At 59.1% G+C, this 21412-nt stretch overlaps 1 protein-coding gene across 12 annotated transcripts in view; it reads left to right on the plus strand.

The window, feature by feature from the left end:
• Positions 1–1100: 1100 nt before the first annotated feature.
• The window catches only part of ANKMY1 (ankyrin repeat and MYND domain containing 1), a 46608-nt gene continuing 26296 nt past the window's right edge, over positions 1101–21412 (plus strand). For 8 of the 12 annotated variants that reach the window (XM_078450659.2, XM_078450668.2, XM_078450670.2 and 5 more), the window contains exons 1-8: positions 1101–1307; positions 1764–1917; positions 4737–4923; positions 7535–7678; positions 13157–13629; positions 16423–16639; positions 16746–17009; positions 19633–20096. In XM_078450659.2, coding sequence (XP_078306785.2) covers positions 1781–1917; positions 4737–4923; positions 7535–7678; positions 13157–13629; positions 16423–16639; positions 16746–17009; positions 19633–20096 — 1886 coding nt within the window. In that variant the 5' untranslated portion in view covers positions 1101–1307; positions 1764–1780. The remainder of the gene's footprint in view (positions 1308–1763; positions 1918–4736; positions 4924–7534; positions 7679–13156; positions 13630–16422; positions 16640–16745; positions 17010–19632; positions 20097–21412) is intronic. The other 4 variants (XM_078450667.2, XM_078450665.2, XM_078450660.2 and 1 more) reach the window with 4 other exon arrangements.

Below are 21412 nucleotides of genomic sequence, written 5' to 3' on the forward strand. Positions count from 1 at the left end.
TTCATAACAGGAATTTAAAGACAGTTTGGTTTATTAGCCTAATGCCCAGGCTGCAGTTGGAGGGAGCAGGGCAGAGAGAGGGGGCCTGAAAGTGAAGGATAAGAAGTAAAGAGGGGGGGATCCAGGAACCAAGGTGGATATGAAGGGAGAAGGGGAATTGGGAGATAGAGGGGTGGAGGAAGCACCCCAGAGCCTTAGCCTGAATCTAGCCACTGGGGGCGGCGGGGGGGAGGGGGGGGTGGTGCGGCTAGGCTTCTTTGCATGTCTCTTTCCCCTCTTTCTAAGGGGCAGTCTGGGTTGAGAACCCCAGGCCCTGCGCCTGCAGAGAGCCCCGCCCTCTCTCCAAGAGGCCCCAGTTGCTTCCTTTGCAGAAAGTCCTTGTGCTGTTTCCCACCACTGTGCCTCTCTGCACATTTAGCCCGGTTCCCTGGACTGCGCTTTCTTTGCTCTTTGGAGAACTCCTGCGCATCCCCTGAAACCCTATTCAGGTCTCCTCTCTCCATAGTCTTCCCTAGAGACTCCTCGGTCCCCACAGCTAATCCTTTTTCTCTCCGTGACTTCAGTCCCCTTTGTCGACTCGTCCCGAACCAGACCAGGAGCTCCGCTCCGTGCCTTCCACAAACTTGCACGGAACCGCCAAAAACCGGCTTTGGAGTCCGGCAGAGCTTGAGGAGATCTTGGCTGTACTGCGTCCTGGCGCGCGGCGGTGGACGATTAACCCCATTGTCCCTCGGTTTCCGCAGGTGTCTCCCGGGCACACCCCACCATGCTCTCTTCCCGGGGGGCGGGGGGCGGGGGGGAGCGTAGGGGGCTTAGTGCTCTCCCCACGCTCTCCCTGAGACCTTGGCCCAGAGCTGGCTCACCGGCCTCTGCTGGACGTGGAGGTCGGTGCCCGTAGCGGACACAGGCGGCCGGGTTCCCGCGTCTCGCGGGGCTCAGGCACAAGGCCCGCTAGCGCCGGGGCGTGGGGGGCTCGGCGGCCGCGGGCAGGCGGGGGCCCCGTGAGGTCACAGAGGGGCGCCCCCTGTTCCGCCAAGGACGCCCGGGGGCGGGGCGTGGTCTGGGGAGGGGCCGGGCGCGGGGATTGGTGGAGGCCGAGAGCGTCCGGCGCTGGGGCGGTGGGCAGGTCTCCAGGGAAACCCGACGCTCTGGGGCTCCGGGCGCTGCGCGGAGCGGGACGAGACTTGCGAGTGGGGCTGCGCTGCGCTGGCCGCCGCCCTGGGCGGACTGGCTGCAGAAGGTGTGAGCTCTCCGACCCTCGGTGCGGCCCGCGGCAGGGGCGCGGTCGGGATCCCGGCGGGAGCGCGGTGAGACGGGAAGGGGCGTGTCCCGGGGCTCTGCGCGTGGTCCCGACGCCCCCTGGGCCCGGCCCTCTGTCCTCCCGCGTCTGGGACAGGCAGGAAATTTGGGACCCGACGTGCTTGTGTGAGGTCGGATGAGGGCCGTCTCCCTGCACTTGGTCCGGCCGCCCTCGCGGGCTGGCATCAGAGACCTGGGGGGAGGGGACGCCTGCTGTTCGGGGAGGAATATTGCCTCCAACGTAGGTCCCTAAGGAGGTCGTGGGAGGGTGGCCCAGATGGCTCTTAATGTGTGGTTCCTGCCCCCGCAGGAGGGACGCTGGCGGAGTTTCCAACAGGATGGGGGTATCGACCGGGTTAGGGGAGGGGGGCTTTGTTTCTCTGAGGCGGGTGGGGCTGTGGGCATGTCCCCGGGGCCCGCCAGGAGCTCTGAGGGCGGATGTGGGTCCCTGGCTTTGCTTTCAGGTTCGAAGACGATAGGCATGGAAAGTGGGTGTCCCTCAGCCTTGTATTATAAAGTCCCAGATGATGACATCTCTGAAAATCAGCTGGCAGGGAGAGACGGCCAGCCTGCTGCCACTGACTTCCTGGGGACTCTGGAGATGCTCTCTACCAAAAGGTGTGGGGGCCCTCCTACGGGGGGGGGGGGGGGGTGGTTCCCAGCCTCACCCTGGGGACCAGACTTAGCTGGGATCCAGCGTTGGGGTAGGTGCTAAAAACCCCTAAAAGTTATTTTACCCCTCAAAAAGTAGTCTCTGGAGAGAGAGGAAGACCTGAGCGTTGTATCAGCAACCACTGAGGAAAATTACAACACGGGGTAGCTGGAACACCCCCTCATTCCCCCCCCCCACCCCCCCTCCGGCCAGATGTCCGCACTCCCTTCTAACTCGGCCACTCTGCCTTGGCCTAGTCTCGCCACGAGGGTTCCCAAGCTGGGCGGCTTCACACTATGGTGTTAACAGTGAGAGCCCACACCTCCCAGGCCTACTCTGGGCCAGGGGCTGGCTGCCCTCCCCGCCTAACCGTGGCATCTTGTGAAACCCACCCTGTAGTCCTGTTGTTCTTGTCCCTGTTGGCGGACTGCACTGTGCCTCCCTTCCCCCACTCACACTCGCGAAATCCGTGTTGAAGCCCTAACCCCCAACGTCCTGCTGACTTGTGCTCCTCCACAGGCTCAGCGCAGGCACAGGCCCTAGCCGTCCTGGCCCCTGCCCCGGTCACCGTCACGTGAGGTCTGGAGGCTCAGGGGTGGGGGGCTCAGAAGCTCTGCCCTGCCTGCAGCTGCGCCTGCCCCCGCTGCCCCTGTCCCCCCTGCCCCTGCTGCTCCTCAGGCTCCAGCCCGAGACCCCGGTTGTCAGGCCGCCCTGCTCTCCTCTGGCAAGCACGCCATTCTCCGTGCACTGACACACCCAGCCCTGGAGGTGGGGCTTTTGGGGAGTGATTAGGCTTAGAGTTGTGGGGCCCCATGATGACATTAGTGCCCTTCTAAGAAGAGGAAGAAGCCGACACTTTCTTTCTCTGCCACATGAGGACACAGGTGCCATCTATGAACTAGGAGCCTGGCCTTGTCTGGGAACCGAGTCTGCAGGCACCCTTAGATGTCTAGTGTCCCCCTCCAGAACCGTGAGAATGGATGTTTGTGGCTCAAGCTCCCTGCCTGCGGGACTTTGCAATAGCCTGAGCGGACTGATAGAGTCCCTGTTTTACAGAGGAGAAAGGTCTCTGAGCCCCAAGGGGGACAGGGAGCCTGTCTGGTGGCAGAACCACATGCCCACCCTGCTCACCCGGCCAGCCAGCTGGGCATTTCCAATGACTCAACAGTGGGCCTTATGGCTGATTGCTCGTGTTAGTAATTTTCTTGCTTTGTTTTAAAATCATTTCCTTTGGCTTTTTGAGGAAATTTTCCATTTGTTCATGTTTTTATAGTCCATTACCTTTTCCTCTTAATAACTCAAAAAAAGGTGTTTTTTTTTTTTTAATTTTTAAATTAAGCATGTAGTGTGTGTGCCCTGTGGCAAAGCAAGAAAAGTGGCATGTTAGTCTGCTGGGGCTGCAACAAAGTGCCACCCACAGGGTGCCTTAAACAATAGAGATGTATTGTCTTTCAGGCCGGAGGCTGGAGCCCAAGGTCAAGGTGTGGGCAGGGTGGTTTCTTCTGAGGGTGAGAGGGAGAATCTGTTCCAGATCTCCCTCCTTGCCTTGTAGACGGCTGTCTTCTCCCTGTGTCCACACATCATCTTCTCTCTGTGTGTTCCTGTGTGTCCAAACTTCTTTCCCTTGTCATAGTACAACAGTCACATTGGACTAGGCCCCCACTGATGACCTCACTTTAACTTGGTTACCTCTGTAAATGCAGTCCCAGGTAAAGTCCTGGGATGTAGGCTCTAACGTAGGAGTGTGTGTGTGTGTGTGTGTGTGTGTGTGTGTGTGTGTGTGTGTTGGGGGCTGGGGGGAAACATAATTCAACCCATAAGCACAGGTAAGCCAAAGAAGAAACAAACCAAAGCGCAGCCCTCAGATTTTTTCATTGTTGCATGTATGTATCTGTTTTTCCTGGCTTCTTTCTTCAAATGCATAACAAAGTGGCAAATGGAGATTTTTGTGTTCACAGCAGCTGTATCCCTTCTTTGGGCAAAGCTTTGTGAAGCCTCTGTGACTCACTGCTGGCATTTGAGGGCTGGCTGGTGGAGGGGGCTCAAGGTCCGGGGGTTTCCATGCTTTCAGCAGCCCAGCTAGACCGTCAGCCCGACAGTGGCACAGGTCTGTAGACCAGAGACATCGAGATACGGCATCCCCAGAGAGCCCTTAAGTTGAGAGGGAGGCAGAGAGGGGGGCCGTGTGTGTGACGGGGGCTGGGGGTAGGTCACCCTTTAGGTCAGGATTTGTACTCTTAGCAAGAGCAGAAAAGAAGCCAGCTCGCCCTCGTGAACATTTTCTGCCCCTTGCTGTGCACCCGCCCATCCCTGCGGTCTCTCTTAGTAGGCAGCTGGCTGCTGCTCTTGGACTGAAGCTCCCTCTCCTTGTTCAGACCACCCACTGGTCCATGCGTGCCTGCCAGGTGTCTGCCTCCTGCCCAGCTGTGGGCCAGGCTGCCGGCCCCCGGGGGGGAAGGCACTGCCATGGCGCTCTGGGCTGCTGGTGGACACAAGGCTGGCCCCGCAAACAGCTGGAGCTGGAACCCATCAGCTTCCAGGACACCGGCAGCCCTTTACCCATGTTAGAGACTCGGGGTTGCACACTTCCTGTGTGACCTTGGGCAGTCACTGCATGCCCATGCCTCAGTTTCCCGCTCTGCAAAATGGGAGTGGCAAGAGCGTCTGCCTCGGGGTTGTTGGAGGAAGAGACGAGATAGTGTGTGTTCTCTGCACGTGGTCCCCCCCTCAGGCCGGTTCCGGCATTGATCTTCCTCGCCCCCCCCCCCCCACTTCACCTTCCTAGGGACATCCTAGAGGCCCCGGAGGAGGAAGAGGAGTCCGAGGGTCCCCCCAGGGGGCAGGACCTGAAGGAGGCCTACATCCAGCTGGTCCGAGGCGTGCAGGAGTGGCAGGATGGCTGTGTGTACCAAGGGGACTTCGGGTTGGACATGAAGCTGGGATACGGTGAATTCTCTTGGCCCACGGGCGAGGTAGGTGGCTTCCGTGGCTGTCCCCGCCAGGGCCTGGCTGTCTCTTTTCTTCTAAGAGGGGTGTGAGGCAGACTTGCCGGTCTCCAGCAGGAAGGGTGCTGGGCTTGTGTCTTTTCTACCTTCCAGAGAGAAACCTTCCAGAAACTTCCAGAGAGAAACATTCTCACAGTTGTCCAGGGTCACACATGCAGTTGGCCTGGGCATTCCCGGGCTGCGGCTTGGGAAGGGTTACTTACGATAAATTCTTATTCTGGGCAACTGTTCAAAAACTTCAAATTACTGCATGGAGCTGTATGTACGTCGGTGAAATTGCATCGTATTTAGGGTTAAAGAGAAGGGAAGGATCTTTTTAGCAGTCAGATGGGAGCAGGCTCCAGAGCCCACGCAGTAGGCCGCGTCCAGGACCCCAGTGGAGACTCCCGGGGACCTGTGGGAGCTCTGCAGGTGCCTGGGGGAGGGCACAGCGGCCTGGCCTGTGGCACGACCGCGGCCGACACCTGTAGCTGCGGCTGCCTGCTTGTCCAGTGGGGAGATTTCCAGAGCGTGGGTTCTACTGTGAGCTGGGGAGACGGCCCCGTAGGGTACTTTCGTTCAGATCCAGGCCCAGTGGGGTCCAGGCTCAGAAGAGCAGCCGGGGCTGGGTGTGTCAGTGCGTGATTGCCAGAGGAGAGCAGGGCGGCCTGATAACCAGGGTCTCGGGCCGGAGCCTGGGGGCGGCAGGGGCAGGGGGGGCAGGCGCAGCTGCAGGCAGGGGCGAACCTTCCCCCGCACCCCTGCCGATCCCTCTCCCAGAACGCACCTCAAGCTCAGACGAGCCTCCGGACCTCAGGTGACCGGGAGGCCGGGGCCGAAGCCTGTGTTGAGTGGAAGCCACCGTGACACTGGTGGTTCAAGCGCTGACTCCCGTGGCTCCGGGACTGGCACTGAAACCAGTCCTCGGCTAGTTTCTTTCTTTTACCCAACGCCGTGGTGTCCCGTGCCCTCGTTCGTGGCTGTGGGAGGTTGGGCGTGCCGGCCTGTCCCGCGGAGCCCGGGTTCCACCGTGAGGGAGACCACGGGGGGCGGGTGTGGTGGCGGGGCCTCGGCCTCATTACTGCCTGGCGGGACCTCCGGGTCCACGGAGCAGCTGCTTGTGCAGCCGAGACAGCTCACAAGCCGGAGAGGCCAGGGGGACGAGAGAGTGTGCCACCCACCAGCGGTGACCCTACACGCGTTAATGGCCTGAGCACATCAGCCCTGGCCGGTCAGACGCAGCTCGTGGTGTGAGTGCAGGGGTGGGGACGGATGGGGTGGCTGTGGAAGGGCCTCCCTCCAATGCTGCTTTCTCCTGGGGAGGGGGGCAGAGAGCCTCTCTCCCGCGTATGGACCGACGCTCGTACACAGACAGTTGTTTTCGAGTCGGGTGGACTCCGCTTTCCCCCACAAAGTGGTGCGGGTGTTGGCAGGAGCGGGCAGCCCCTGGCCTCGTGCCCCTCTGCTCCGCGTGTCCTCGTGCTCGACATTCTCTTCAGAAGCGCCGGCGGAGCCCACGTTCAACCCAGGCAGCGCTGAAAAGGGCCTTCGTTGGCTCTTACGATGGAAAGCCCATCAGCGGGGCTCTGCAGCCCGAGGCCTGGCTGGTCCGGGGATTCTGATGACCTTGTCGGGCCCCCTCTCTCCCCGTCTCTGTGTTGGCGCCCAGACTAACCTTCCGCCACCTGGCGAGCCTGTGGGAGCTACGCCTGACACTTCTGGGGGAGAGGAAGGGCCCTGGGGACACTGGTCTGGCCCCGGGCATGGGTCCTGTGGCCAAACCCAAATTGAGGCCGGGGCCGGGGGTCGGGAGTCGTCTGGTCGGACAGACCTGGTCACTGGTGCCTGGTCCGTCAGCCACCAGCCCCACGGGGAGTCCTCTCCGTTACCCGAGGACAGAGGAGGGCACGAAAGCAGCCACACCTGGGGCCCCGTTCCTACAGAGCCGTCTCCCAGCGTTGCAGGACCGGCCTGCGGCTGGCATGGGAAGAGCTGGCAATGGGCGTCACATTGTTTGACCCTCCTGAGGCCCCAGCAGGGAGGCGGGCCGGCACAGACCCGCCACCGGCATTTGTGGGGCTTGGGCCACGAGCGGAGGCCGGCGTCCGTGGCTCAGTGTAGCCACACCAGTGTTCCCGCGCAGGCCCATAGCTTGCCCCTGGGGTCACACGTGGGGCCGCGCGGGTGAGCCCGAGGCTGGTGGCCCCCCACCCCCCGCCCCCGCCAGCCTGCTGCCTGTAAACCCAGGCAGACGTGGAGCTGAGCCCGGGTCGGGGCTCCGGCCCAAACCCAGGAGTCGCTCCGCAGTGGTGGCCATTCCAACGCCTCTCCAGATTCCCCTACCAGAGCTACGGCAGGCGACACGGGGGCCACCGGGGCCCGACCGCCTGACACCTGCTCTGTGTGACATAGGTGACGTCTCTCATAGACTCGTTCGGCCCCCGAACTTGAAGGGGCCCCGTGGCCAGGTGCCCCTGTGGTCCGCCTCACTGCCAGCCTGGCGGGCTGCCTCCACCTGGGGGGCTTCCTGGAAGGCTGGGGTGGGGGGTGGCCAGGAGCAGCTTCTCGGACACAGCCTGTCACTGAGCGCTCTTCACAGTTGTACCACGGGCAGTTTTACCGGGACCACCGCCACGGGCTGGGCACCTACCAGTGGCCCGACGGCTCCAGCTTCACTGGCATGTTTTACCTCAGCTACCGAGAGGGCTACGGCACCATGTACCTGAAGACCAGGCTCTTCCAGGTGAGGGGGCGGGGCCACAGGGGAGAGGGGGCGGGGCCGCCCTGTGGGGGTGAGGGGGCAGGACTACCCCAGGTGCAGGTGAGGGGGCAGGGCCACGGGGGTGTGAGGGGCGGGGCCACCAGGGGAGGGGGAGGGGCCGCCAGGGGGTGAGGAGGTGGGGCAGCCCCTGGGGGGGGCGGTGTGAGGAAGGGTGAAGGAGCTGCCCCCCCAAGGGGTGTGTGAGTGTGAAGGAGGGTGAGGGGGCGGGGCGCCCCTGGTGGGGGGAGGTGTGGGGGTGTGAGGGGGCAAGGCTGCCCCAGATGTGGGTGACAGGTGAGGCCGCCCTGGAGTTGGGGGGGAGGGGGGAGGGTCACCCTGGGTGCAGGTGAGGGGGCGGGGCCACCCCTGATGCAGATGAAGGGCGGGGCTCTGTGTGCTCAGGCCACTGGACAGAAAGATACTTAGGTCCTGGGGAAGTTTATTTGTGTAACAAGTGGTAACTTCCTTATTTTTAAAGATCGTTAACAGTACCAATAATAAGGTTCATAAAAAGAAAAGGAACACGAATGAGAAGACAGGATGCTTCATGATCCCATTTTCCAGAGCAGGGAGTTGTGTATCCTTTAGATTAAACTGCAAATGCACCGTAATATTTACTTTTTTATACATAAGCTGGATCATTCCACATAGATTGTCTTGAAGCTGGTCTTTTTAAAAAAAAAATTTTTTTTAATGTTTATTTATTTTTGAGACAGAGAGAGACAGGGCATGAACGAGGGAGGGTCAGAGAGAGAGGGAGACACAGAATCTGGAGCAGGCTCCAGGCTCTGAGCTGTCAGCACAGAGCCCGACGCAGGGCTCGAACTCAAGGACTATGAGATCATGACCTGAGCCGAAGTCGGCCGCTCAACCGACTGAGCCACCCAGGCGCCCCTTTGAAGCTTGTCTTTATTTGTGGAGGAAATTCCTGGTTTTGCAGAAACAGTTGCCTTTCCTCCTTTTATTTCCGGACAGCGTAACTTAGGGTACAGTTCATCCCCTTGAGTGTGCAGTTGTGAAGGTTTTCACGAGCGTGGAGTTGTGTGACTACTACTGCCGTCAACGTACAGGACGGCTCCTTCTCCGCTCCTGCCGGTGCCCCTTTGGGACCGATCTCTCCTCCCACCCCAGCCCTGGCCAGTTGTTTTGCAGATGATTTGCCTTTGCAAGAATACCAGGCTAGTGAAATACAGTAGGTAGACTTTTGAGGCTGGTGCCTTTCACCTAGCGATCGTATTGAAGGTTCATCTGCCTTGTGGTGAGTCCGCAGCTCCTTCCTTAGTGCTGAGCAGTGTTCCAAGTGCATGGTGCCGTTCTCCATTCCCAGCTGACAGAAGCTCGTTTCCAGCTTTTGTTGATTATGAATCAAGCTGCTGTAAACATTTATATATGGTGTTTTGTGTGCATGTTCGTGTGCAAGCATTGTACCCCGTCCAAGCCCCTAATATATACTGGAGTCCATCTCCAGCCCCACCCCCTCAGCTCTCGATGACGCAGCTCTGCTTTTCATCACAACGTCCCCTTTTCCGTTGTTTCAGATCAGTGGAATGGGTGTTACTGCATGTTCGATTTCTCTGGCTTAGGGCGTGATTCTTTTGAGATTCGTACGTATTTGCATATGGCAGCAATTTGTTTCTTTTGCGGTGAGGTAGTATTCCGTTGTGTGGATTCGAGACACGTGTTTTCCTGATTCGCCAATAGCTACATGTTTGAGTTCTTTCAAGTTTTTGGTTATTATGAGTAAAACTGCTAAAAACGTTTGATTACAAGTCTTCATGTGCACACACGTCTGTCTTTTCATTTGGGTAAATACCGCGAGTGGGATCGCTGGCCGTAGGTGACGTGCATGGTAAGTTTTGTAAGAAACCTCCGAAGGGTTTTCCAAAGTGGTTGTGCCGTTTTCCATTTCAGCCACTCATGGGGCGCCTGGGCAGCTCAGTCAGGTAAGCATCTGACTTCAGCTCAGGTCATGATCTCTTGGTTTGTGGGTTCGAGCCCCACATCGGGGCTGTGCTCACAGCTCAGTCTGAAGCCTGATTTGGATTCTGTCTCCCTCTCTTTCTGCCCCTCTGCTCATGCTATATCTCTGTCTCTCAAGAATAAATAAACATTAAAAAAGTTAATTTTAGCCACTCGTAGGCTTATCGAGTTTTCTTTCCCTGGTTCTTGCTTTTTTATGTCCTAGTTACGCGATTTTAGCTTAATCCAAGTTTCCTAAGATTTTCGTCTGTGTTCTCTTCTGCATGTCATGGTTTTGGCTCTGACATTTAGGTCTGGGATCCGTTCTGGGTTAATGTTTGCACTGCACGTGAAGCAACGGTTGGTTGGGCCTCCTCCCCTCCCGCACCTCCACCTGTAGGCGGCCGGCTGATCCGGTGCCATCGGTCGAGAAGACTGTCATTTCTCTACTGCTGCTTTTGTACCTTTGTTAAAAACCACACTCGGAGACACGTGTCTAGCCGTCTTTCTTCATGTGATGTCGGGACTGATCCGTGGGTGCCGGTGTCTGCAGTCCTTTTCCGTCGGTTCCGACGGCCTCCTCACCTTACTTGTGATTTTGGACAATATCGCTGGACCGTCATTTCATTAGAGGGCGCAAGTTGGTGACACTCTAAATCTACGATCCCTCCTTCACTTATTAACTAGAGTTCTTTTGTCTACAACAGCCTTCATCAACTGTTTGGTTACTTTGAGGTAGTTTTATGGGGAAGGCGAAATGACACTTGATCTTTTCCTTTTTTGCCCCTCGTCAGGGTAACAAGTGGATGATTACCTAACATTCTTCAATGGCGATCGGTGGAGCTTACTCGGGTTTTTTTTGTTTGTTTGTTTTTCGGATCTGTATAAACTCACGGATTTTAGTATATTTGGTGTATCTCAGCACATTGTGGTGGTTATGCTTTTGGATGCCCAAATTGTCACTCTTGGGTCGGGGGAGTTTGGTTTTTGCTTTAGTTCGGTTCTTGCAGTAGACATAGCTCCACCAGGTGTCAGTTTTCTTGCCTTTTGTTGGGGCAAGGAGACCCCAGCTCATCCATACACCTCCTGCCCTGGTCCCAGGATTGACTGTTGATCTGGCAGGCCTGGTTCCTAGATGGGGCGTGGTGTGGAAAGACCACCGTTTGGGTGCTTATTACTATCGTGTTGGCTGGTTTTCATTTGTAGGCTTTTTCAATAGCAGATCTAGATTTTTTTTTTTTTTATCTAAAGGAGAAAAGACACCATCAGTTCATACGGACGTCTCCAGCTCCAGTTTGGGAATACGGGGCTTTTACTCAACAGCCATGGTATCGTATTTGCACGTCTTTGCAATTAGTCTTAAAAATCTTTGTTTCTAACGTTAACAAATTTCCTATTTATTTCCCCCCGTGAAATATGTATGACAGTTTCAGAATGATGGCGTAGCATTAGCTCCAGCGCCGTGGCTCCTAAAACAACTCAGGGCTCCTTTCCTGCCTTTTGTCCCTGGGACCCATCCCACTGGGAAGGTGGAATCCAATCACGTGAGCTACTATCCGTCCGTGCTGCCTGGAGGTAGAGCTAGGTTCAGTGGTGTTGCTTTCATTGTTTAGGATTTGATTTTTACGATCTTGCTTTAATTTAGTTTGGTAATTCAGTAAAAAACGGATATTTTTCTGAAGGCAAATCTAGCAAACAGGGTCCCCCCACAGGAGTCCAGCTTCCACTGTTTCTATCCGGAGTCCTCTCTCGTCACCGGGGACTGTTTGTACAGCTTCCTCTTTGCATTTACACACCAGGAGCACACGTGCACACACGTTCCTCCCCGCGTAGGCAGTGGGACGTGCACCCTGCACGCTTCCCGGGGCCGCCTGTGGTTGCCCTTCCTCCCGACAGCCCAGACCCCCTTCTCACTGCTTGGGAAGGGTCAACCAGACGCGCACTTTCCTCCAGCCTTTGTGGTGCCGAGGGGCGCCGTGGTGACTGTCTCGCCGGTGAATGGTTCCACGCTTTTGTCGGTGATCTTCGGGATACATTCCTAGAGGGGGATTGTTTGGTCACAACGTAAATGCATATCAAAGGCAATTTTTTAAGCCTGTGGCGTGTAGCGTCCTGGAGACACATTCTCCTTTCTTTAACTGTCGACATTACTGCCATTGTATTTTACTAGTAATGTAACTGTTAGCGTTATTAAGAGCTTGCTGCTAGACGTACTGTTGTGAACGCATGTGTGACTATAGCTTTGATCTCGTTGGGATTGTTTCCTTACGATGTTAAGGAGATTATGTCCTTATGATAGAATCCTAGAAATGGAGCTCTTGGGTCAGCTCTTGGGGCATGAACGCCTTTGGTCTCCGCACAGACCCCCAGCAGCTGCCTTTCCGACCGCCTGCCTCCCTGCACCACCTTTTCTTGCCCCGTCCGTAGTCTTCCTTCTCGGCCCATCCACCCTGTGGCATCCGCCGCCTCGGTGATGCTCCGGCGCTGCCAGGATGAATGCGCACCGCCTCCCCCCGGCCCCCGACCCTTTCACAGACCGCGGCGGCACTCGGTGCCCTGCTGCCACTCGGCAGATTCTCCCGGAAGTGCCCCTGCCGTCCCCACCCAGCTGCTTTGCACGATGAAGTCCTCCTTGGCGTGTCTTACTGTTCCTTGCATGTTCTTTCCTCAGCTCTAGACTGTGAACTTCTTGTGGGGGACTGTGTAGCTCAGAGACTTACGCCCCAAGTAAGTCTGCAAGCCCGCGGCTCTGAGATAGGGGCCCTGCCCACGGTCCCAGGCGAGGGCGTGGCACCAGGGAGTGACACGGAGGTCCCCGCTGCGGCTCCCAGTGACCTCCAGATGCCCTTCAGAGCCAGCTCTCCTGGGAAGCCGGGCCCCTCTCCAGCTACCCGTCCCTTTTTGTGGGCCCAGCATTACCTTTCATCCAAGGCCCTCTTGGCCCTCCCCTTGCCACACATCCCCCACCCAGCACAGACCACCCCACCCAGCGGAAGGGCCTCGAGAGGCCCAGAAATCACTGCACTCTGCTGGGTTCATGGGAAGCGGGGGGGTTAGCTCCCTTTCCCCCCCACCTCCGCCTGTCTCCTCAGGTCACACCTGCCACAGTCTCTCTGACCCAGGGCCCCGCATCTCCGCTGCCCCGGGTGGCTGGGCTGGGCCCACAATGTCACTGCTACAAGGGGTTCCCTGAAATGAGCCCACACGTGGTATCCCTGACACGCTTTCACCTTGAGACCCCCGGTCATGTCCCCACCTTACCGCTAAGGCCACTGCTGACCACCCTGGGTCCGAAGCACCTTTCTCCCCCAATGCATTCCGTATTTACACGTTTGCTCTGGGACACCATGCCGGGTGCATACTCGGCCTCCGTAAGTATTTGTTGACTGAATGAAGACGCTTCTCTTGGAATTTTGTTTTTCTTTGATTTTGAGAAAACGGTTGCAAAGCTTAGGGCCCTGCTGAACGATGTCTCTTGCCCTGGTGACTTTCGTTTCGCAGGGGCTGTACAAAGCGGACCAACGGTTTGGGCCGGGCGTGGAGACCTACCCGGACGGCAGGCAGGACGTCGGGCTGTGGGTCCGGGAGCACCTCATCAAACTGTGCACGGAGGTTCCCCGCAGCTTCTCCATCCACAACTACCCCGAGTACTCGGGCTTCCTCACTCACTCTCCTGCTAGACTCAGCCTCTCAGATGAGGAGAAGGTGGACTGGGACCAGCCAGAGGGACAGGACCCCTTTTTCTACGACTATAAGCGGTTTCTTCTGAACGATGACCTGACTCTGCCTCCAGAAATGCACATTTACTCGACCGACAACAGCCACCTGCCCATGACCTGCTCTTTCCGCAAAGAATTAGATGCCCAAATCTTCCTTAATGACATTCCTCCATTTGCTGAGGATGAAGAACCCTGGTTTATAAAAAATGAGACCCCTCTGATGGTCAAAATCCAGAAGCAAACCTACAAATACAGGTAACTTGCCCCATCTTTCTTTCCCTCCCACGACGGGCCCGTGCTCGGGGCTGGGCTCCTGGGGGGGCCTCTGGCACCTGGCTGAGTAACCCGCAGGGTTATTTCTTGGGTTCACGTAAAGGTGCTTCTCCTGTTTGAGGCAGCGCAGCGACGAATAGGGAGGGAGAGCCGTGCGGGGCCGGTGAGCTGGGACACACGCCCCGGGTTGCGAGCATGCAGGTGCAGGAGGGTGCCGTGGCCTCGATGTCTGCACAGGGGCCCGGGATCCTGCTCACCTGCTCTCGGGAGAAGCAGTGGTCAGGAGGTTGCTGGGGAGCACGGAGTGAGGGCAGTCCCTAGAAGAGTGTAGAGCCTTGGGAGGAGCTGTGGAATAGGGTCAGCCGGGTTGATGGAGCCGAGTTCAAATCCTGGCTCTGAGACCTTGCGTGTGTTTGCTCTGTGCAGGTCGGAGCCCGTGCTCCGGCCTCTGTGGGTCATGTCTGCACACAAGGTGCACACGAAGAGATGTATGAGAGCAGGTCTGAGCAGAGAGCCGAGGGTGGGAGGGCCGGGGAGGGGTGGGCTGGGGGCTGGCTGAGCCTCTGGCTTCTCGACGTCTGGGAAGGCGTGGAGCTGCTCCGTTGGTCTCCAAAGACCAACCCAGTCTCCAAACCCCCAACCCCGTCCAGCCCTGGAAAAGTAGGCAGCCACCTGACGAAAACTGATTTTTTAAAGTTAAAAATTTTAAGAATATTTTCATTTACTAAACTTTGTCCTCAGATATAACTAAAGTATTTTAGAATCCAGGTTTGGTAAGCACAAGTGGTTACTTATGCATTCATATACCCACCCACCCATGTACCACCCCTCCATCCACCCACCCCCCCCACCCCTATATCCACCCACCCACCTGCCCACCCGCCCATCCACCCACACACCCCTCCATCCGTCCATTACCCACCCACCCACCCATCTATCCATCTACCCCCACCCATCCATCCATCCATCCATCCACCCACCCACCCATCTATCCATCTACCCCCACTCATCCATCCATCCACCCACCCCCCCACCCACCCCCCCATCCACCCACCCACCCCTCCATCCATCCATCCACCCACCCACCCATCTATCCATCTACCCCCACCCATCCATCCATCCATCCATCCACCCACCCCCCCCACCCACCCCCCCATCCACCCACCCACCCCTCCATCCATCCATCCACCCCTCCATCCATCCATCCACCCACCCACCCATCTATCCATCTACCCCCATCCATCCATCCATCTATCCATCCACCCACCCACCCTTCTATCCACCCCTCCAACCACCCCTCCATCCACGGACCCCTCCATCCACCCACCCCTCCATCTGTCCATCCACCCACCCACCCATCTATCCATCTACCCCCACCCATCCACCCCTCCATCCACCCACCCCTCCATCCACCCACCCCTCCATCCACCCATCCACCCATCCATCCCTTCATCCCTCCACTCCTTCACCCCTCCACCCCTCCACCCATCCACCCCTCCACCCATCCACCCACCCCTCCATCCACCCCTCCACCCCTCCACCCATCCACCCACCCCTGTATCCACCCATCCACCCACCCACCCAGCCATCCATCCACCTCTCCATCCACCCACCCACTCCTCCGTCCACTCACCCACCCATCCCCCCCGCCCATCCATCCACCCACCTCTCCATCCGTCCATCCACCCACGCACCCATCTATCCATCTACCCCCATCCATCCATCCACCCCTCCATCCACCCCTCCATCCACCCACCCACCCGTCCATCCCTCCACCCCTTCACCCCTCCACCCCTTCACCCCTCCACCCATCTACCCACCCCTCCATCCACCCATCTACCCACCCCTCCATCCACCCATCTACCCACCCCTCCACCCACCCATCCATCCATTCATCTCTCCCTCCACCCCTTCACCCCTCCACCCCTCCACCCATCCACCCACCCCTGTATCCACCCATCCACCCACCCACCCAGCCATCCATCCACCTCTCCATCCACCCACCCACTCCTCCGTCCACTCACCCACCCATCCCCCCCGCCCATCCATCCACCCACCTCTCCATCCGTCCATCCACCCACGCACCCATCTATCCATCTACCCCCATCCATCCATCCACCCCTCCATCCACCCCTCCATCCACCCACCCACCCGTCCATCCCTCCACCCCTTCACCCCTCCACCCCTCCACCCATCTACCCACCCCTCCATCCACCCATCTACCCACCCCTCCACCCACCCATCCATCCATTCATCTCTCCCTCCACCCCTTCACCCCTCCACCCCTCCACCCATCCACCCATCCCTGTATCCACCCATCCATCCACCTACCTGCCCATCCACCCATCCAGCCATCTACCCCTCTGTCCGTCCATCCATCCATCCATCCATCCATCCATCCCTCCACTCCTCCATCCCTCCATCTATCCACCCATCCACCCATCCATCATTCAGACATCAACTGAGCCAGTAATTGTTGGTAAGTGTTGGGTACAGAAGCTGCCATAAATCTATAGGTTCTTGACCATGAAGGAGGTTATGTGTGCACAGGAGGCTGAAGTACGTGGTGGTGAATGGGCCATGGGACTTGCATACTCTCTACTCAAATAGCAGAGTGAGCGAGAAGTGGATGTGAGTGCTTGGTGCTGAGTGCCGGACCCATGTGTATCCCTGGCCTCCTTCCCGCCCAGGGTCCCTCCCTTGAGAACCCCTTCCCCAGCACAAATGGAGAGACTGATGAACCAGGGATGCCCAGGGTCCCCGCTGTGTCTCCAGGAACAAGAAGGCCCACACCAGCTGGAACATGGGTGCCATCTTGGAGGGGGACCGGAGCGGCTTTGCGCACCATGGGCCCAAGGAGCAGCTTTCCAAGGAGATGATCCTGCGGGCCGAGGAAGGGGACTATGACTGGATCTACAGGATCCTCAGGGATGACCTCGCCAGCGCCGATGTGGCCGATGCCAAGGGCTACACTGTGCTCGCTGCGGCCACCGTGAGTCCCAGTGCCGGGTCGCCTCCCCTCAGTGGGGCCACCGTCCTCCAGCAGGGGCTTTGCCGGGATGCCTGCCGTCCTCGTGAGGCCGGCCTTCTCCCTCCAGGTTCACTGTCACACTGACATCGTCAACCTTCTGCTGGACAGCGGGGCCGACGTGAACAGGTACACGGACGAGGGCCTCACGCCGCTCAGCATGTGCTTCCTCCTCTACTACCCGTCCACGTCCTTTAAGCCCAACATCGCTGAGAGGATGGCGCCCAAGTCCCAGGTCAGCCCCGTGGCCCTGCAGCTCCCAGCACTGTGCCCCGTCTACTATCCGCCTGTCCGTCTCTCCACCCGGCAGTGCACCTCCCCGCACCTTGCACAGGTCAGGCTCAGATGGGGTGAGCAGACACCGAGGCCTGCGGGCGGGGAGTCGGAGGGGGGGACGGGGCCGGCACGACGTCTAGGGATGCGTGTCCCACGTGAGCCACACGCGCAGTGGTTGGGGCTCTGAGACCCCTCCTGCGGGCTTCAGGGGAGGAATCGCAGGGTCGGGGAGTGAGGGAAGGAGTGAGGCCCGCCTTTGCCCATGGTGAATAATGTTGCCTGGGGCTCCCCCAGGCAGGCGTTGGTGCGAACTGCTCCCGGTGGTTTTGGGTGTAGGCCCAGCAATAGGATAGCTGATCACACGGCGGTCCCGTGTCTCATTCACCAAGGAACCACTCTGTCGCCACGGTGGCATCTCTTGACGCTAGGTTCCAGTGCGGACCGGGGGCCTCCCGGCCCAGGGCGGGCGATGCCCAGGGGCTGGCTCCCTACAGCACAGGGCACCCTGGTGTCTGTCTGCTGAGCGCCGGCCTGAGGGGCAGTGCCTGCAGGGGGCACGCTTCCGCCCCTCAGGAAACCCTGGACCCTAACCGTCAGCCCCACGAGGCTGCCCGGCCTTGACCGCTGCCGAGAAAGCCTTCGGAGGGGCTGGGGCTTTCTCTGAGCGTGGTCGGGGCCCCTCCCGGGTGGGTGAGGGGACGGCACTGGACAGTGTCCCCTCGGTGGGGTCCTTCCCTCACCTCATCGCGGGCTCCTGAATCTCTTCTTCGGGGAAAGGCTCTTACTGCACCCCGGCCTGTGCCCATGGTGCACAGCCTCCCTCAGCTGCCAGACACTCCCTGAACCTCTGCCTCTCCAGGGCCCCGGCTCTCCCTGGCCTGTGTGTGGTTCTTGACGTGTGGCCGCACCAGGTCATCAGAGTCCAGGGTGGGTGGGGGCACACCGGCCGGGGCCCCAGCGTGTGGTGAGCAGGTGCACGCAGGGAGCCCGCCAGAGGCCCTGCTGCCCTGGGTGGTCCTGTGTGTGGGAGGCGGGGTGGGGGGGGGGTGGTCCCTGGGAGGAAGGAGGCGACATCCCTGCAGGAAGACTGCGGTGGAGGGTTTGTTTTCGTAGCAGCGTTAACGTGTGCCTTGTGAGTGCCCTCTCCTTCCTGGTCAGAGGTTGTTAACTCAGAGTCACGACCAACTTTCAGTTTCAATGTGATCATAGGAACGGGGACGGGGGGAGACTGTGTCGGTCCTTGTGTTGCCCCTCGGCCGGGAGCTTCTAGGGACAGGGGCTGACTTTGTCACCACAGCCTCTCCAAGCCCAGAGCATCTTCGGGGGGACCCTGGTCGCAGGGGAAGCCTCAGTGATTATTGGTGAAGGCAGCGAGAGCCCCAGAAAGGGTTTTATTTGTACACTTAAAACACTGGTAAAAATCGCTCCTCTCCTCTTCTTTGAAACTTCTTATTCTGGAAAACATGGCACGCACACAGAATAAGCGAAGACGGTGGCATGTGTGGGAGCTTGCGTGGACCCGTCACCGAGACTAAGCAGCTGCCAGCACGCGGCTCACGCACCACGTCCACACCCCCGCCTCCCCCGCCAACTGCGCTCATCTTAGCGTGGATTCCTCATCGGCTCGCTTCAGCCAGAGACGTCGGCTGAAGACACATTCTTCTGTCTCCCTCTCAACACACCGCAGACACTAGCATCTCACCTGAAAACTTTGTTAAGTCCTGTGGGATCCCACCCAGGCAATTTTCCCGGGTTCCCACGTAACCTTCCTCTCAGACTGGAGATAAATGAATCCAGACCCAAGCAAGTTCACACGCCGCACATGGTTGAGAAGAATTACTCTCTTCCAGCCCAGGGCAGGCTCCCCGCCCTTTCCCGAGTCCAAGGAAGCGGGTGGCTTTCCCGTGCCGGGCCTCACCGGCCGCCTCCGGGTGGGCAGCGCGCCCCTCTGCCACCTGCACCCTGTGCGCACCGTCCCGGCAGAGGGCCCTGGCCCACGGAGCCGCCTCTGTCTACCACCTGGCCCTTTACAGATGTGGGTCGCAGGGGGTTGGGCCCCACTGCCAGGGATCCTGCCCCCCGGCTCTGGGATGGGGCCCAGGATCCGCATCCCCGGCCACGAGGATGCTGCTGGTCCCGGGACCACACCGGGGACGCAGAGGCTGTGCGTCGGGCTTGCAGGGCGGCCTCCGCGGGCAGGACCGTAGTGTGAGCCGCGCTGCTGGTCGTGAGTGTCCCGCAGATGCCTCTAGGAACCACAGTAAAAAGATGTGGAACAGGTGGAACTAATTTTGACGTATTTCATTTCACTGGTGTCTCCACAATTTATCATTTCATTGGGTCATTAGTGTAAAGACAGGAGGGCAGTCTGCATTCTTTCTCTGGCCACGCGCACACCGGTTTGGGATGGGCCTCACGTCGAAAGCTCGGTTGCCGCGTGTGGCTGGTGGCTGCCATGTGGCTCAGGTTTCTGTGTGAGGCCCCTGAGATGTGTGCTTCCCTCTCTCGGTTTTTGCAGAGTGCTTTAGCATGGTCAGCTAGAAGCCTTGAAGGTCACTCCCAGCCTTTAGGGCTGGTTCCTGCTAGAGAAATCGGTTAGATAGGATTGTCACCCTGATTTCTTCTTTCTCCTGATTTTCTCTCTCTCTCTCTGTCCCTCTCTCTTTTGGTACTTTCCAAAGGAAGCTCCAAATATGCCAGTAAATCCCAACCTTACCTTCTCATTCCCTGAAATGGCCATGGAGTCCATCTGTTTTGAGGACCTGGTGCCCACCCCAGGCAGCCAGGAGCAGAAGTCCATCGTGTGGGGCAGCGAGGAGGACCGTCTCTCCCCGGGTGCCCGGCTGTCTCAGGAGTCCCCCGACCTGGGGAGCAGCCCTCAGAAGCAGGACTTGTCACCGTGGGACAGTTCCAGTGACCTGGAGAAGGGGCCGGACGGCACGGAGGGGAGTCTGGGCGGGTGCACGCTGGGCAGCCAGGAGACGAACTTCGAGTCTGCCGTCTGTGTGCGCAACTTCTCCTTCGGGCTGTCCCAGGACCTCCTGGAGAGGAGCGCCCAGGCCCACAGCATGCTGAAGGCCCCTTCCTTCAGTGCCACCGGCTTCGACAAGGGCACCATGAGGAAGATGGCTCTGGCCGTGGTGGAGTAGGTCGCTGGGGTGTGGGCGGCGGGGCCGAGGGTCACTTTTACGGGCGGATCTCCTGCTCGGTGGGCCGGCATCACCTCCCTGGCCACCAGGAGGAGGTGTTTCCAGAGGTTGTGTCCCACACCCCCTGAACCTACAGGGGTGCCGTGGGGCCCGTCCTACGCGCTGCCTCCAGGGTCTTAGCGTGGGCGTTCTGTGCATGGCTCAGGGTTGGGGCCTGGTTGTGACCTTAGGGGAACGGTGGCAGTGAGAGGCTAGGAGATGTGCCCTGTGGCTTCCAAAGTGCAGGTGCTCATATACATGTGCCCCCCCACACACACCTGAACACCCGCACACACTCACATGCCCCTGCACACGCCCACGGACACGCACTCTCCCAACCCGCACCTGCACGGCCACGTACACTCATGTATACCCACACACACCCGTGGACACACTCTCGCAACCCACACCTGCATACCTGCACACGCTCGCTCGTCCCCCTTCCCCCGTGGACGCGCACCCCCCACGCTTGTCCTCTACATTCACACAGGCACTCCCACGTGGGCTTGCACAATTCACGTGCACACACTTCACGTGCGCAACTCACGTGCGCAACTCACGCGCACAATTCACGTGCCCCCTCACTTGCCCTGCACAGCTGTTCTGTACGCTCACGCGCGCTTGTCCCCCCTGCCCTCTCAAAGCGTACCCCCCCCCCCACACACCACGGCGTCCCAGACCCTGGCAGGGAGTCTGCGGGTGGACACGATTCTCCTAACAATCCTCAGACTCCGCGTGCGTTCCCTGCACGACGTCCCCATCTCCCCGGCACGCGTGCACAAGAGACGGCATCTCGCTGACACTGCACTTGACGGGGCAGGGCTTCCTCAGTCCTCACACCCTGAGCCCGAGTCCGTGCCTTTCTACTCCACGTGACGAGATGGGAGGGACGCCCAAGGCGCACATGCTCCAAACTAGGGGGATGGTCTTCTCGAAAGCGCCTCTCCGACAGCGAGAGTGGAGAGTGACGCCGCTCTCACTTGCGAGATGACCAACTGGCGTGCCACGGTCACTCGTCCCCACGCGCGTGCTCAGCCTCACACTTCAGGGAGGCAGCTCACAGCGTGTGTGGACAGCAGTGACGCTTCAGTGACATCCCGCCCGTCCAGCGGAAACGGGAATTTTGGAACCCGTGCACCGCCCCCCCCATGTTCTCTAATGACACGTGTCACACTGGGGAGGGCTCAGGTCTTCCCACGTGACCAGGTCCTGGTGTCGCACACCCGGGCGGGGTCGGGAGTCCTCGTGGTGCTGCATTCTGAGGCAGCCAAGC

Source organism: Panthera onca, chromosome C1 (genome assembly GCF_046562875.1).
Source record: "Panthera onca isolate mPanOnc1 chromosome C1, mPanOnc1 haplotype 2, whole genome shotgun sequence".
Classification (NCBI taxonomy): domain Eukaryota; kingdom Metazoa; phylum Chordata; class Mammalia; order Carnivora; family Felidae; genus Panthera; species Panthera onca.